At 32.7% G+C, this 18,243-nt stretch overlaps 2 protein-coding genes across 2 annotated transcripts; one reads left to right on the forward strand and one right to left on the reverse strand.

Annotated features, from left to right (window-relative positions):
* Positions 1-658: 658 nt before the first annotated feature.
* On the forward strand, positions 659-9,578 carry LOC145630834 (PHD finger protein ING2-like). Its single transcript, XM_081682982.1, has 7 exons — positions 659-817; positions 915-986; positions 1,103-1,296; positions 7,089-7,152; positions 7,573-7,835; positions 7,938-7,976; positions 9,049-9,578. The coding sequence occupies exons 1-7, from the start codon at positions 772-774 to the stop codon at positions 9,154-9,156; spliced, it is 786 nt and encodes a 261-aa protein (XP_081539108.1). The 5' UTR covers positions 659-771; the 3' UTR covers positions 9,157-9,578.
* Positions 9,579-13,691: 4,113 nt separating this feature from the next.
* On the reverse strand, positions 13,692-14,588 carry LOC145632990 (uncharacterized). The gene has a single exon (XM_081685305.1). The coding sequence runs from the start codon at positions 14,586-14,588 to the stop codon at positions 13,692-13,694; it is 897 nt and encodes a 298-aa protein (XP_081541431.1).
* Positions 14,589-18,243: the final 3,655 nt, after the last annotated feature.

An 18,243-nucleotide genomic window follows, 5' to 3' on the forward strand; every position in this document is an offset into this window, starting at 1 on the left:
CCCAGCCCCACCGCAAAACACCACAATCGCCCTTCCCCACCCTCGAAACTCTGGGAGCTAGGGTTCCGAGGGTGGGAGAAGTGGTAATTGGGCGTTTAATGCGGTGGAGGAGGGTATTTTTTTTAGAGATTTTGGTTGTTAGGGGTTGGTGTTTTCGGGGGATGGGGGCAGGGGAGGGCGGTGCTGGCGCGGGGGAAGAAATATGGCGGATCGAGGGTGGCTACCGATCTAGTCTGTGCCAGTGGGAGTAGTGCTGCCAGTCGTGAGTTGTTGTTGGTGATGGGTAGGGTGGAGATTGGGAAAACTGCTTTATTTTTTAAAAAATTTAATTTATTTTTTCAACCAATGACGTGGTGACACGTGTCACCTAACCTGTTATAGCAAGTTAGGTAACCGGTTGGGATCATTTTGAGCGAATTCCCCCCAAAATTCGAATTATTTTAAAATAATCTAAAGTTGGGATTATTTTAAGCGAATCGGCGAAAATTGAGATTATTTTTGTCAATTATTCCTTATTTATACGCTATATTTACCAAATTCGGTACTTTGAATGACTGCATTGGACAAATTTTTCCAAAAAAAATTAAAAACATAGCCTAAAACCTATGTATCCGTTGTAATTTAGCGCAATCAGTAACAGAAATCTGAAAACCCCCTAAAAAAATTAAAGTCTTGCTTCCCTCCTTTTCAGAGATGAAATAGAGAGAGAAGTGACACTACCATAATTCGACAAACACAAACCTCAATAACGCACTTCAAGGGAGAAAAACAATGGCGATTGCAAGAACTGGTGTTTACGTCGATGATTATTTGGAATGTTAGGGTTCTTATTCCCTAATTATCTTCATATTTGATTAATTTCTCAATCCCCAATTTTCATTTGATTAATTTCCCGATTTTCTGTGATTCGACAGATGCCAGTACCTTGCCTGCTGAACTTCAAAGGCTTCTCAATACAATCCGCGAGCTTGATGAACGTTCCCAGGGTACTTTCTCTCTCCTAATTTTGAATTTAATTTAAATTGAGGTGGATTTTGGAAAATTAGGGTTATTTTTTTATTTGGGTTTTTTGAAATTTTTTGATTTGTGGTGGTGGTGGAAGGAATGATAAATCAGACGAGGCAACAAACGAAGTATTGTTTAGGGATTTCGGGCCAGAGCTCGAAAAAAGGGTGTAATGGTGAAGATGATGATGTTGGGCTTGACAAATTGCGGAGAGATATAGAAGCGACTCAGGATAATGCGTTAAGCCTTTGTACTGAGAAGGTTTTACTCGCTCGACAAGCTCATGATCTTGTAAGCTTCTCCTTTGTCCCTTACATGCTCGTTTCGTTGCTAATAATTATAGAATTGATGGTGGATTGTTATACGGTAGTAGGAAGCTTATTCTAGATGTAATTGGTATGATGTAACATGTAACTGCTAGTATAAACATAAGCCGGAAAAATGATATGAGTAAATTGTAGCCAAAGTACTTACAATAGTGAATTAGACTAGGACACCAATCACTTTAGGAATCTTGTTATATATTAATATGTTTGCAAACCATAACCTGGGAAATATGCAAATTCAGGCAGGGATTCTAACTATTCAAGTTTTCCATTAGTATTATGTTTGGATCTCTAGATACTTGGTTTGAGTTGCTGAATTTGAGCTAGTGGGTTTGGTATGTTTGAGCTCTTGCTTCATCTACTAATAGTTTGGATATTTGAAACTTCCTTTAAAGGGTTTTGCTTAACTTAAGTTCTTCTGGTGTTGTAGTTGATTCCTTGAGTTAAATGTCTTTTAATCTGGCACATTATGAGTTCTAAAATTAGACGCCAAAGCCATCTGGTTGGTCTTAGTTTATACTCTCTTTGTCCCATAATATAATGTCCATTGCATGGTCTTCAAAACGTACTTTTGACTACCAATCTCTTTAATTTCTGATTAACTAAAAATTTAAAAAGTTAATATTATAAACTTCACATTGACATGAACCTACCATTATTTCTCATGACTATATATTTTTTGGACGTACTAAGAATTTTTGATAAAGATTAAAGTTTGACCATGAAAATGGATATAGGCAGTATATTATAAGACAATAGGAGTATAACCTTTCCTTTTATTCTCTCACACTTTGTCATTTTTTAGCATTTATATGCATGCTTTAGGAGAGAGATCTTGAAAAAACAAGTGCTAGCCAAAATTCTTATTTTTATTTTTTGATATGTTTGTTGCTTTGGGAGTTTAGGTATTACTCCCTCTACACCCGAATAATTGTCTCATATAATGTATTGGTCAGTTTCCAAACATTCTCTCATTACCTTAAATGAAAATTTTTCCTCACCAAACTCATTTAACCCATGTGATGTGTGAATCTATACACTTGTTATCTTCACCTAAAGTAAGATGGTCTTAATATTTTATGATCTAATCTGAATATTTCATCTGGTGTGGTCTAATTCTTCTTGTCATTATTTAACAAGTTTATTTGGTCTAATCTGAATATTTTTTATCTAGTCTAGTTTTGTACTTTTGTATCTGAAATAAGTTGAAGAGAACAAGTCCTACCACTAACTACCTCACCTCTCTCTCTTTCTCTCTCCTTTTCTTCTGTTTTGGTGCTGCTGACTTGCACGGACGTGCTAGATGTTGCACGGACGTGCAATCGGCACGTCCGTGCTGCTGGGGAGAGCTGAATCAGGAGCTTCCTGATTCTACTTGGACACCCCTGCACGGACGTGCAAGTGTTAACACGGCCGTGCAGGGTCTTCTTAGTCTTGCTTTTCCCTCCTTTCTTCGATCTTGGTTCTTTCTTCTTCATTTTTGCTTCACTTCTCTTCCTCTTTGTTCAAAATTCCTTGCATACTTCTCGGGATGCTTCGTAGTCCGTTCTTTGGCCTGAAATGTCATAAAAACAATAACAACCCGTGAAGCACGTAATACACAAAAAAAATGCATAAAAATAGATTAAAAAATAATATAAGGCATCGATTCCTCACATATTAAATGTTAAAAACCACTCCATAATCATACAAAATAGCAAGCTATCAAATCCCCCCCAAGCTAAGCTTTTGCTCATCCCGAGCAAATTAGACATAACAAACCAATTTAAGAGAGAAAAGAACTCATTAGGCTCAAAACAAATAAAACTAAGGCAACAAGGGAGGAAGAGAGTGCAAACAAAACCGCACTCGTGGCAAACACGAATCACTTTTACCACAAGTGAGAAACCATTTAAACCCACAAGTCGCCTTATGGGACGAGTTTTGATCTCGTGAGTGTTTCCCTAAAGTTTAACCCACAACTCACACAAAAACCAAAACAAACCATCAATGGTTACACACATTCCAATGTTTTTATCACCCACGTCAACTCATCGGGATATGAATCACAAGCAAGACAAGTGAGCAACTTTCGAGAATTACCAATCATACAAATGTACACATGAGTTGGTATAAAGAGAAAAACTAAGCAAGGTTGCACTAGGCTACTTCTTTAGACCATTTACTAGTTCATTAGAGCACATCTAGATATTCCAAAGTTGTAACAAGCTCTTTTTCGGTTATAAAATCTCAAAATGCTAGTCTACCTCCCAAAATGCACAACCAAGGCTCTTTAACTACTCTCTAACTCGAGACAACACAAGATATAACAGTGTAAAAATGGTAGGCATCCACAAGTTGACCTTTTAAGAGAATAGAAAATAACAATTTGACAAATTTTGCGGGAGTTTTTGTTCTCCCTTTTTCTATGCTCTTCTTTTTTTATTTTTTTTTCTTTTCTTCTTTTTCAATATTCATTGCTCTCGCCTCTTTTAACTGTGAGTGGCTCTTTCTTTATTCAAAACATGTGGCTTATTATGCAACTTATTACACATGAAACAAGTAGATCCAATTTCCTCATAGAGTTTCATTTTGGGGAGGAAAGGATGCACATCAAGGGCACAAGGTACCGCAATTCAAATCAAACATATCCTACTTTAGGCAGATTTAGACAATATCCTATGCTAGATGTGCAATTGATCATTCACTGGTTTTCATTTCATAGACACTAATGCAATCAAGATTAATAATTCTTTATATGACCCCAAATCTTGCATACACCCTTGAATTAAGAGTTAAGCGAGTAAAACACATAAATATCGTCATTTGAGTAATTGAGAAAAACTACAAAGCACTAATTTTTTGTTTTTTTTTTTAGAGAATAATTGAGAAAATTCTACAAAGCACTAATATTTACAACAATAAACTAAGTTGATAATGAAAATAAAACATAACTATGCACTAAATAAGGAGAGAAGAGAAGTATTCATATGATAAGAGACTTGGATTCTAAAGAAAGCAGATTTGGATTCAAGGGATTTGGATGTTAGGGAGAGGGAAACGAACGACAAGCAAATTCAACATGCCAACACGAGAACACAACATGAGCCAATGAATCACATGATAAGACCTCACATGATGAAACAATTTTTTATGGAGAATTTTGATATTATGCAATGGAAGAATTAGAATCTATGGAACACAACCGATGTTGGTGTTAGGAAGTATGAACACCCCCACCCCTTCAACGATGAAATTAGTCATAGTTCAGGAACTTGAATCGCTATGATGGTCAAGAAATCTGATGGTTGGAAATATAGATTTGAAGAGAGATTCTTTGACAACTTTTGTGTATGATGACAGTGGAATGACACTTGTTTCAAAAATTAGCTCCATGTTCACTGTTCATGTCCTCATGGGCTTTATTAAAGGCCTCCAATAGTGGAGTACACTTGTGAGATTATATAAACTGATATGGATCATATGAATCTTTACTAAAATCCAAGTTTTTGAAATAAAGTCCATGATATATTACTTGAAGTTTAAGACCTAAACTAAAAGGTAAGAAATGGAGAAAACAATTCGTTGGTTTTGTAATCACTATAGCTCAAGTTTACTAATTTTATCTCACACAAAAATTACTAATATTCGAGAGGAGTACAAAGGGAAGGGCAATGTGTAAAGTAGGGCTGTTAAATATCAAACCGTGTAAACTGAAATTCAGTGCTAGTTACTTTGCACCTATACTCGACTAATTATCCTTAGCCCCTAAAGTATATCATATTTTTTTGTTTTCATTATCCACCCGAAATAATAAGGAAAGTAATATGACTTTGCTGCTAAAGACAAAAACACATAAAAATATTCCAGCCCAAGTTGCTTATTACAACATACTAAAATCATCAATTTCATAGTATAAGGGAGTAGTTAGTTTGTCATCACCAAAATCAACATCATCATCATCATCATCATCATCATCATCATTTTTTTACAGAGCTTCTGGTGTAGTTAGTTACTGTAAACTAAAATACTTCCTCTGTTCTCTTTTAAATGCATCACTTGTTTCATTTAATCTTTTTTTTTTTTTTTTTTTTTTTTTTTTGTTAAATGCATCACTTTTATATTTGTTAACTTTATACCAACTTTATTTTTATTTCTCTGTTCAATAAAACCCCACTCGAAATATTTTATCATTTCTTTCTCCTTCAAGGTCCTTATTCAAATGATGAGAAAAACTACTTTTTCTGTCACATGATATCTCTTTCATGGCCCTCATTTACTTCTATTAATTAAATTAAATGCCTCTATTCAAAAAAAATAAAATAAAAATTAAATATCTACTTGCCCCACTTGCACTATATTATATTAGAGCAAATAAAGTGTCCTAAAACTCTGCATAAATGCAAGTGATGCATTTTAAAAAACAAAGGGAATAACATATTTTAATCTAGATAATTGTTGTGCTTGTATTAAATCCTAGTCATCTATTGATTATTTATAAAATTAAAATAAAAATTTGTAGCCATCTTTGAAAGCTTTCTCAAATGTTGCAAGCTTTATTTTTGTCTTTGTATGTTCTTTTTTATATTCCTGATGAGCATAAAGAACCTCTTGCTTTCTCTCTGGCATGTCCTGTTATTATTTTTTTTCACAATTAACACAAAAATACTATCTCAAAGACTTCCTTGTATACTGCCTTGTATTCGAGCTCAGATCCTTGTTATGCCCGATTCTTTAACTAATGATAGCCATATGAACCCGGTTGAGAGCGATGGTTGAAGGTGTAACTATAGAAAAAAATCTTTTTCGCTTTCTTTTTTTTATTATAAAACATGAATTTTGGTGATTCGATTCGACTAATAACCCAGCCATAACGTAACCCTTTTTTTTTTGTAAGCTGATTACATCGTACTTTAGGAGTTACACAATTACCCCCTCCGTTCTTCAGTATTTGCAAACATTTGACTTCTACAGTTCTACTCTACACTTGGTTGTGTAAAAGGTTGTTGGATTTATCTTAAATGTTATTATATTGATTTTTTTTAATAATTCTTATAAATGCATATAAGGATCTATATGTCTGGACTAGGCAGCATGTACTAAGCACAAGCATTTTGCTAAGCTTAGTAATTAATTTGTGACTTTGTAAGTTATCATACTCTCTGTTCCATAAACATTACAACATTCGAACTTTTATACTATTCACACTTTCTTTTGACCATCTATTATGATTTACAGTTAAAAAATAAATAGTCATGTGAGATCTTGTTAGATTTGTCTCGGTTTATGTTTTCAAGATATCAACTTTATGATTTTTACCTACTAAATACTTAAGACATCAATGGTTAAAATTGTGCGTTAGGAAGCATGAAATTCTACATGTTGCAATATTTATGGAACGGAGAACAATAGCTTAAGACTTAGGTTCACTTGGTATAGCGTTTCTATTCTGGTGTTTTCAGGTGCCCTGTGTGATGTGGTTCATTTGATACTTTAGATACTATTTTGCTCCTCACAAATATCATTGTAATGAGTCATCTGGTGCTTGTTAATTTTAAAGGTGCTTGATGTCTTCTTACTGACTTGTTTTGTAGAAAACAGAAACTTAGGTGTATTTAAAGTCTGGGCTAATACTTTTGTGACATGCAATGTTTAACTCTTATACAAACAGCTTATGAATGGAAGAGTGGACACCAAATATTAATTATAGGATCCATGTATATTCATTTGCATGTTTTCCTTGCAATTAAACTGCTGAAGCAGTGTATTTCCTTGCAGATTGATAGTCATATAAAGCGTCTAGATGAAGATCTGAATTACTTTGCTGATGATCTAAAGCAAGGTATCTTGTTCAATTGTATTATTCAAATTCTGACCAGCAGTAGCTCTCCTCATCCAAAAAAACCTTCAACCACATATTTGTTTTCCATGATCAAGATGCTTATAACAGATTGACTTATTTTCTAGTATTCTCATATTGCAAATCTGAAGAACAACCTTTTATACTATTTTCACTTGGGAGGGGAGGGTGTTGCTCCTGATTGTTGGTGATGATTGTGCTTGAATTTCTTGTCTCATCTCGTCATCATGGTCCTATCTCAATGAATCATAGTCAACTCACCAATACCTTCTCTTTGTTTTTTTTTTTTTTTTTTTGGGGGGGGGGGGGGGGGGGGGGGGGGGGGGGTTGTGTGGAGGTGGTAGGCGTTAATATTAAGTTAGGCTTGTGCTCATTGCTGATATTTCCTCTGAACTTATGCAGAGGGAAAGTTACCACCGGATGAGCCTGCCATTCTTCCACCCCTTCCCATAATGACAGTACCAAAATCTGAAAAGCAGCGAAGTGCATATGGAACACCTCAATCAAGGCGCTTTAGTTACAGAGACAGGGATTGGGACCGTGAGCGTGATAAAGATTCAGAGCTAATGCCACCTCCTGGTAGCCACAAAAAGGAATTCCCTGTCCCTGTTGATACTGATCAGCCTATTGATCCAAATGAACCAATCTACTGCGTTTGTCATCAGGTGACTACTTAATAATGAATTCTTTGGTTTTGTCTAAAGTCTATTTTAATGCATATTATCTTGCTTAAATTTTTTTTTAATGATATATGTCCAATATTGCAGGTATCCTTTGGGGATATGATAGCATGTGACAATGAGAGTGTAAGTTTTTGCCTTTTGTGTACTGCTCTTTATATCTATTGATTTATGGTCTTTTAAAGGCTCCTGAGTTCTTGCCTTTTGTCTATTTCAATGGTGCACCTATTGATACATGCCAACTTGGGTTTTTCCTTGATGCTGCAAACTTCAGTTTGTGAGTGGACATTTTTTTTTTTTTTTTTTTTGGGTATGTGTGGGTGTGTTTATTGAAGTTTGAAAACTAAGTGTTGTAGATATATTCAGGATTATTGGAACAAAATGAAGATTCAACCTTGTATACCCTATAACTACACCATCATGCTTCCCTTCACAATGATTTTAAAATTTTGACTCCTTGTGTCCATTTTATTGGTTTAAATTTGTTTTGCTAATGTGAGCTTGTTTGTGAAAAGTTTTGCCCTTTTGATAGAAAAATTCACCGCTTTTTCAGTAGGATAAAAAGAGGGGTTTCAGGTGGAGGTATGCAAAAGAGAAGAAACATAAAAGGGGTTCCGTCAAGATGCTCTGTTTTATGTTGCTTATTGTATTTGTTACTAACAAAGTAATTAGTTACCATTTGTCTTTTAGTCATTAACATGTGGTTTGACAATAGGAAACATTAAATTTTGGTTGGTTTAATCCTGCAATTCAACTGCCATTATGCTCTTTCTTTTCACTTGAATTTAAAAAAGGCAGTGAATTTTCTGACTTTATGTTTATACAGGGATCTAAGGACAAATATATGATATTTTTATTGGGTAAAACTTTTATTCTAATCTGGAAATTGTCCATTAGTTGTTTGTCTAGCTTTGTCTGTGAAGGCTTGACATTCTCTACAAATTGATATCAACATGATTACAAGCAACTAGTTTAACCCATGTGCATCATTGCCAAAGAACAGCAATAGCTAAGTGCTCTCCTCGTTGTTTTTAACCTTCTTTTGGTGGAATTTTATCACTCATTTTTCACCTGAATTTGGACCTAACAGCCATTTCCTTTATCAGCTTCAGCTGCTGTTTTTCGTTGTTTTTTCCTGCGGTGTATACTACTGTTATTTTAGTTGATTATCCTGAAAGTAAAATTCTGATGTTGTCAGTGTCAAGGAGGAGAATGGTTCCATTATGCGTGTGTTGGACTGACCCCAGAAACGAGATTCAAAGGGAAATGGTACTGTCCAACTTGCAGCCCTCAGTTTCGGAATTGAATCACTTTTCTGTTTTTATCAACTCAAAAATCATTTAGTTCAAGATTCAGAAGTCATTTCTATACTTTGCCTCAGCAAAGCGATTCAATTTAACTGCCATCAGATTAACAATTTTTTTGAGTCACATTTTGGGTGGGAGTAGCTTCTTGAAGCCTTTGCTACTATTACGAGCTGTATAATATTTTTTTTAGGAATTACAACTTTCCGAGATTGATTTGGCTGTTATGTGCATTGTAAATATGGCCTTAACAGTTTGTAATTTCTCTGGGTGTCATAATTTTCCTTGTCAAGGGAATGCTAATTTCCTCTGTTAAGCCAGAATGTGGATTAATCTGCAGACAGCAGCAGACTATGATACTTTACAACTTATATTTTTTTGTCTTGTGCTATATCGCTTATGTGATTTATTTTTAAAAATCTTATATACGTAGATAATTTTATAATGATTAAGGTGGCTAACGCGAGCGCTATAGCTAGCCATTTTTAGGGAGTTTTTTTGGTTTAAATTTAGTTGTTGACAACATTAATGATTTTAAAATAAAAAAATAAATGAAAAAAAGGAGGAAATTTTCGTTATAAATTTCTGCACACTGTTCTTTCTTTTTCTTATGAATTTAAGTTAAGGGTATGTTATCTTCGGCTTAAAATCAATTCGGTTTAGTTTAGTTTAGTTCAATTCTTAATTTCCTTTTCTAATAAACAATTCAGTTTAGCTCATTTTAGTTAAATTTAGTCCGTAAATCAGAACAAGCCCTTCTTAATACCTACACTCTCCTCTAGGCAAACTTGCCTACACCGGTTAAGTCTCGGCGCATAGTACTTATTGATTTCAGCGTATATAGCATGACAATTTTGCAATTAAAAAAAATATTCAAATAACTTATATTTTAGTAGTACATTATATATGTATAATGATACATTATAATGTGCCACTAAATAGTCAACTTTTTACAGAAGTAGAAACTTATAGGATGTTAAAAATTATCACTACACTCATAATAGTCCACAAAAGTACTATTCAGACAACTTATACTTTAGTGGTATATTATACATGTATAATGATACATTATAATGTACCACTAGAGAGTCAACTTTTTCTAGAAGCAAAAATTGAATCAGCAAAAATTACTTCCTTAGAGCATCCCCATCAATGAGCATTTTTTTGCTCATGAGCAAAAATGGTGAGCAAAAATGGTAGAAGATGTTCCCCATCAATGAGCATATTGAAAAATTCTCATGAGCAAAATGAAAATTGCTCATAGGATGAGAATTTTTTAAGATGAATAGTAATTATGTGGGGTCCACAATGCAAGTAAAAAAAAAGAATTAAAAATAATATAGTAGAGAGAAATATAATAGGATATTAGTAAAAGTAAGAGAGAAGATGTACTAGAGAGAGAATGGGGAAGAATTTTTTTTTTATCATTGGTGGGATAAAAATATGATTACAAAAATGCTCATGGGTTAAAAGAGAGAAAGTGGGTAGAGAGATAATGAGGAAACCAATTTTTGCTCATTGTTGGGAATGCTCTTACCCTCCTATTTACATTGCTCGTCCATAGGCGTTATGCGCCTAGACTCACTCGCCTACACTCCCACTAATTACCATAATAGTCCTTCTAAATAACCCCACTCTTTCAATTTACTACATAGTAAAGCATTAAAAGCTCCGAAATAATTGCCCTGCCCCACATATATATGAAACAAAAATTCATCATCTTCTCCATTTTTATTCAGCCTCAATTTTCTCCCTCATCAATTCTTTTGAAATTACACAATTCTGGAAAAAAAAAAAAAAAATCTATAAATTTGCTATAGTGATCAGCAACAATGTTTGATATACGAAATGAAGTTGTAATATCAAAAGAAAAATCTTTTAAAAAAAACAGCGAAAATCAAAATCATAAGTTTATTTCTTCATTTTTTTTAGATTAAACCCTATTTTTTTTGTTTTTTTTTTTATTTTTTTTTTTTTTATGATTTGTGTTTATCATAACTAATTAAGTACAAAATTACAAAATATTGTTCAAAAAAAAAAAAGTAGTAATTTGTTTAATTTGTTTTGTAGACCACATAAGGCAGTTCCAAAAAGCAACAAAATAGATTCTATACTTTCATAAATACTTCATATTATTTACTTAATTTGAAGTTGTCTATCTATTAGAGCATTGCCACTAATGGGCATTTTTTTGGTTGCCCAATCTTTCTCTAACCACTTTCTCACTCCTCCTCCCCATGGGCATTTTCTTGGTCATTTTTATTCTACACCAATGGTCTAAAATTATAATCCCCACCATTCTCTCTCCTATTTTTAACCCTATACCCCACCAATATTTATCTCTCCTACACATCATTAAATTTGTAATTTAGTATTTCTTAATTTTATTGTTAACAAAATTTTGTATTGATTAAATTATTTATGAGTAGTACAATATTAATTATTTTTAATATTAATTTTTGCAAAATGTATTTTTTAATAAAATAATAATATTTATTCTTAACTAAATTTTTTTATTGATTAAATTATTTATGAGTACAATATTAATTATTTGTGTCATTATTTTATGCGAAATTTCATTTTTCATTAGTACAACATTAACGATTACAACATTGGAACATAATGATCGTACACCAATCATACAAACCAAATAAATTAACGATTACAAAACTATTTATTCATTACGACCGTATTTTTGCCAAATATGCTCAACTAAATCATCTTTCAAAGAAAAATGGGTTTGGCTATCACGCAGGGTAATTCTTCTTTGAATACACGCGTCAAAATCAACGTTTGGTGGTCGGCCAACGTCAAATTAGAAAGGCTCGTTGTTATTCACTGTGGCACTTGTACTCGGACCGGACCTTGCTCTATGAAGCTGAGGGCGATCTTCTTCGTAATACCTTCTCAAAACTTCGGCACGAGTGTAATTGTGTCGTTCATCCTCGACAATCATGTTGTGCATAATGATACAAGCTTTCATTATGTCGCTCAAAATGTCTTCGTCGAAAGCAAGTGAGGGTTGTCGTAATATGGCAAACCTAGCCTGTAGAACTCCAAACGCACGTTCAACGTCTTTCCGAGCTGCAGCTTGTTTATCTGCAAATAACTTGTCCTTCTGGAGTTGAGGATATGTGATACCTTGTATAAATGTTGCCCAGTTCGGATATATACCATCTGTTAAGTAGTATCCCATGTTGTACTCATGGTCGTTTACCATAAAACTAATTGGTGGTGCCCGACCTTTCAAAACATCGTCAAACACCGGAGAGCGGTATAGGACGTTAAGATCATTACAAGAGCCGGGTATTCCAAAAAATGCATGCCAAATCCATAAATCTTGATCCGCAACAGCTTCGAGGATAAGGGTTGCATTCTTGCTACGACCTGCGTATTGTGCTTTCCAAGCCATAGGACAGTTCTTCCACTCCCAGTGCATGCAGTCGATGCTACCGATCATGCCCGGGAATCCACGCATTTCATTTTGGTGAAGGATTCTCCTTAAATCTTCATCTGTTGGACTTCTTAAGTACTCGGCCTCAAAATGCTTGATCACCCCTTGAGTAAAATGTTGCATTGATTTTCTAGATGTTGTTTGACCCATGCGTATGTATTCATCTACGGCATCCGGAGCAACACCGTACGCTAACATTCTTATTACAGCGGTGCATTTCTGCAGAGGTGATAAGCCAAGCCTACCAGCTGCATTCCTACGCTGCTGGAAGAACGGATCGCCCTCAACCACTTTATTCATAATCCGACAGAATAAAGGTTTGTGCATTCGAAATCGACGACGAAACTGATTTTCGGAATACACAGGATTTATTGCAAAGTAATCATTGTACAATTGCAAATGCCCTTTCTCCCTTTCTCTATCTCCCCTATGCTGCGGGACTGTTTCATCTTCATTTACAATTTCGGTCTCGGATGGAGGTGGTTGAGGAAGCATTATGTTAGGTAAGTGATTTGTGAAAAATTCGTCAACTAGATTATCAAATTCCGCATATTGATCTGAATCAGAAGAATTTGAGCTTGAGGTTGAGCTTATGGAAAACATTTTTTGTGTTTGGTTTTTGAATGTTTTGGTGTTGTGGATCAATTTATGGATTTCACACCTTTAAATAGGAAATGTTATCAGTGCATGTCCTTCAACTGAGTGTGAACTGACTACTCAATGTATAGTAAAAACAAAATACATGACTACTCAATTCTTAATAATCAATACCAATGCTTGTCATACGGTTGAAGTTATGTATGAAATGACTACTCAATGGTTGTATAAAACAAAAACTACAATTGGACTTGACTACTTTTTGGGATTTGACAGTTCAATGGTTGATAAAACCAACCACTTGACTCATAATTGTATAAGACAAAATCTACACACAGTAGCTAGTACTTCACTCATAATTGAACAAAATATATGAAAATGTAATATAATTTGATAAATTTTTGGAACATAATTAATAATAAAAATTAATTCATTGCAACATAAAATAAACAAAATACTTGAAATCATAATGCATAATAAACTACTCTACTTTCCACCATACACTTCTTGAATTAGTTCCTCCTTCCACGCTTCTTCAGTTGGTGTAAGTGGCGTCGTTTTGGACATAATTGCTTGCAACATATCAAATTTCATCTTCTTCTCTTGTAATTCGACCTGTTTGTTTTTCCTCTTTTCCTTTTCCCTTTCAAGCTCCAACCTTTGCTGCCGTAAATTTGCCTCAAAGCTTCTAACTTCAGTACAAGCCTGTATCTGTTCACCAATACTTAAAATTGCACTATCATGAGCAATAGCTTTTCCCTTACGCTTAGCCTTTGCTTTTTTTACCCCGTCGGGTCTGGGTATACCTCCTGATGAAAACCCACCAACGGGAACATCTCCTTCAGCTTCACTGTCAGTTCTCGATCTCTTTCCACTTCCACTGCTATCCTCGGTGTCCCCTTCCGGACGCAGTTGACAATCCTGTCGTTCCTTTAGTGACAATGCCCATCTGAGTTTCGGCCTCCACTTTGGGTCATTCTTTATCATTTCCCAAGCATGGGGAAAAACAAAATTGTGTGGTGGTTTGGCTGATATATGGAACAACTTCGAGGCCTTTTGAATTCGATCAACTTCGTTGAATCCACTTCCAGTTAACGGACCCGCTTCATCATAACAACTTGTCCATAACAGTACATCTGTCGCCATCCTTCTCCAACGGTTCTCCAAACTCTTCGCATTTCTAGGTGGTAGTATTTCTGGCTTCTTAGCTTGAACCATGTCGTACGCCGCAGATATTTGTCGCCAAAGTTCAGCTGCTTTCATGCCCGTACCCACTATCGCATTTTCACTGTATTTTAAATATAGCCCAATAAGAGCTTCATCTTCTGCGACTGACCAAATACGACTAGCTTTAGCGAGTTGTTGGTTGGAACCCACCCGCATTCTTTGAGTCGACGGAGGGTATTGAGGTGTCTCAGGCACATTTTCTTCTTGGCTATCATCGTACTGAGAGTTACTTCCTTGGTAGACATGAGGTGATTGCTCGTAATCAGTGTTTTCAGTTGGAATTTGTGGAGGTATTTCAAGTTGTGGAGGTATTTGTTGTTGTGGAGGATTTTGCAGAGAGGTGTTGCTCAATCTTTGTAGGAAAAGTTGAAATTGAGGTTAATTCATGAAATTCTCATCAAAATCATTACAATTTTGAGAAAGAATTGAGTAAAAGGGGTTATTGGGATCCATATCTATTTTTTTTTATTAATTTCAAAAACTAACACAATAATAACAATAATAATAATAACTATTATAAAAATAATAATAATAATATTAATATTAATAACAAAAATAATAACGAACAACAATAATAATATTAATAAGCTAAAATAATAACAATAATAATTATACTTCCAATAATAATAATAATAATAATAATAATAATAATAATAATAATTATTTTAATAATAATAATAATAATAATAATAATAATAATAATAATATTAATACTAATATTAAAAGGATGACTAATTATGAGGGAGAAATTGAGAGAAAATGTAAATACAACAAATTTATGTGAATTTTGGAAATATGAAAATATAGGCAAAATGGGTCTCTATTTGTAGAGAATTTTTTTTTCTAGCCGTTGGTAAATTTTTTTTTTTTTTTATAATTTTATAAGCAAAAATACCCGTTACAAAATTGTTACCGTTGCAATAATCAGGAATTTCCTGATTGGTCCAACTCGCCTGACAGGACGCGTGTCAGCAACTGATTGGCCGTGCTGACGCGTCTGTCAGGGCTGCTCTTATAATTTTTTTTGCTTTTCCTACCCTCAAAACGCAGCGTTTTGAGGTGAAGCAAAGCAGACGCTTCCTCAAAACGCTACGTTTTGAGGTTAGCTTAGCAAAAAAAAAATTAAATGCAGCTAGCACGTGGGGCCCAGTTACTCTTGGTAAGTTTTTTAATTTTGCCCAAACTTTGATCAAAAATTGATTTGCCCATGGGCATTTTTAATTTAGACCATTGATGGGGAGTAATTTTTTTTTATTTAGACCCCAAAAACTACCCATGGGCATTTTTCTCCCCATTGGTGGCAATGCTCTTAGTCTAATTTTAAGTTATTACATTTTAAATATATCTAAATATAATGTACTAAAATATGAAATTAAAATTTAAAAAAAAATAAATAAAAAAAACAATAACATAATTAAAACAAAACACCAGGATTGATACGTGTCACATCCGGGTGCTGTTTTTTCCCTCCAAAACTCCCCTTCCTTTTTTAACCTTTTTTTTTTGTTAATTTTGATTATATATTAATATCATTCTAAATCTTTTATATTATCTTTGGGACAAATATATATTCCCTTTTATTTGATGTTCATAATTATTCTATATATAATTATACAAATAATTATTTCAACTCCTTTTCAATTATCTTTTAAATGGAGTATTATTAGATTTTGCCAAAAAAAAAAAAAAAAAAAAAAAAAAGTAGTAATAAATTGACTCATATAATAGATGTTATAAAAATTACTTTAAAACATCACTTATTTTTTTTTTTTTTCAAAATACCTCAGCTAGCTAATATTTTATTTCAATTTCAATTCAATATAACTATATATTTAAGTTAATTACAATTTTGTTTATGAAATTTTACTATTATATGTACATATTATCACAAATTAAGGATTTATAGAGTATAGTATAGGCTTATAGCTATAAAATAAAAGTTGTGTTTTATAAATGATTTTTTAGATATAAAAGGGGATATAGTATTTGTAGTTTTGTGTATGTTTGCACTTTTACTAATAGTTTTAGTGGAGATTTTAGTTTATTGTTTGATTGATTTTAGATGTTTATTAAAAATGCATTTATTATTAAGTATTTACTAATATGACCACTAGACCTGATCAAACCCAGTCTCGCCTGAAAAATTCTCGGGTTTGTGCAGCCTACAAAATCCATTTTTAGATAATTTTTTACTTTACATATTAATAATGATTATGACATTATAATTTATATATATTTTTGATTTGTATGTTTTATCATATTTATTTGTTGGATATAATTAATTTTCTTACAAAAGTTAAGCTTACCGGGCATGGCATGGGCTTAAAGCTAGTTAGAATATCTAAAACTGAGATGACGATATTTATTTCAAAAACGACTGAAAGTTCTAAAAAGCAAAAAAGAATTGAAGATTTTACAGTTTCTTAAGTACTTCGTATAATTTACATTATGTATTTGTGAATTAAACTGTTATTTGGTGAATTTCGGGTAGTAAATTAAATCTATTGTAAATGTTCATTTTAGATAAACTTCAGGTTCATTTGTAGAATGATTAATGTTCAAGTTATATAACTAATTTTGAAGACACATTATCATTTTGCATTATAAAATTAAAGAATCAATTACCAATTAATATTACTTATTTCATTAAATAAAACTGTAATTTCGTGAATTGTGGCAAGTAATTAAATTTAAAGTATTGTAAATGTACATTTCAAATAGAATTCATACTCATTCGTAGCAAAAAATATCATTTAAATAATAATTGCGAAAATTATAGACAAAGTGTCAATTCAATTTATGGAATTAAACATCAATTATCAATTAACTTTATTATTTTGCTGATTAAAATATTTTTTTAGAGAATGTTGGCTAGTAATTTAATTTATCTTAAATGTTCATTTTAGTTTGACTTCATGTTCATTTGTAGAAGGATAAATATTCAAATTAGAATTACTAAATTTTAAGACAAAATAATTTTTTTTATATAACTCTAGTATTTATGATCTTAAAATATTATTGCATTCACATTTCATATAAATATATGTTCACTTAAATTTGTTGCATGTTCATTATCTTTTTACATAAATAACATGTTCATTCTGATATTGAAATGTATTCATTCATTCAAAATTTAATACTTGTTCATTCTCATCTATATTTAAAATGTTTATTTGCAATCTTATATTATGTTCATTCTCATATGTAAAGATGTTCATTCATTTCAATACTTGTAATTTATCACATTAAAAGTTGTTTGCTTGATTTGAATTTTAGTGTTTGTTTATTACCAATATAATATTGTTCAATTTAAATCTAATTTGTTGTCATCATCATATTGAAAGATGTTCATTTGACCAATAATACTTGTTCATTTTCATATTGACATATGTTCATTTAGATATCAATATTTGTTCATTATCATTCTGAACTATGTTCATTTTCAACAATATGTTCAAATTTGTATTTGTAAATGCTCATTTTAGTTGTCCAGTTTTGATTTATAGTGTTTGATTTTACAAAAAAAAAAAAAAAAAAAAAAAAAAAAAAAAAAAAATTGTTTACAAAAATTTAATCTCCCACTACACAGGTTAATCAAATAAGAAATGTGAAGATGACGATGAACATATTGAGAAAAGATGTGTATCAAGAAAGCACACAAACACCATAAGACTATCTATAAATTAAAGGGTATAAACGTATAACAAGGAGAATGATTCTACATATCAAATGCATGTAAAGAATGTTCATTTAACAAACACACATATATACGCTTAGGATTTAATGGTTCACTTTTTTTTTTTTTTTTTTT

The sequence above is a fragment of the Chenopodium album genome, chromosome 5 (assembly GCF_948465745.1).
Source record: "Chenopodium album chromosome 5, dcCheAlbu1.1, whole genome shotgun sequence".
In the NCBI taxonomy this organism is placed as follows: domain Eukaryota; kingdom Viridiplantae; phylum Streptophyta; class Magnoliopsida; order Caryophyllales; family Amaranthaceae; genus Chenopodium; species Chenopodium album.

Coding starts and splice junctions, on each gene's coding strand:
- LOC145630834 (XM_081682982.1), top strand. CDS start 772: ATGGCGATTGCAAGAACTGGTGTTTACGTCGATGATTATTTGGAAT. Junction 1,297..7,088: donor CTCGACAAGCTCATGATCTT/GTAAGCTTCTCC, acceptor ATTTCCTTGCAG/ATTGATAGTCATATAAAGCG. Junction 7,836..7,937: donor TCTACTGCGTTTGTCATCAG/GTGACTACTTAA, acceptor CCAATATTGCAG/GTATCCTTTGGGGATATGAT.
- LOC145632990 (XM_081685305.1), bottom strand. CDS start 14,588: ATGCGGGTGGGTTCCAACCAACAACTCGCTAAAGCTAGTCGTATTTGG.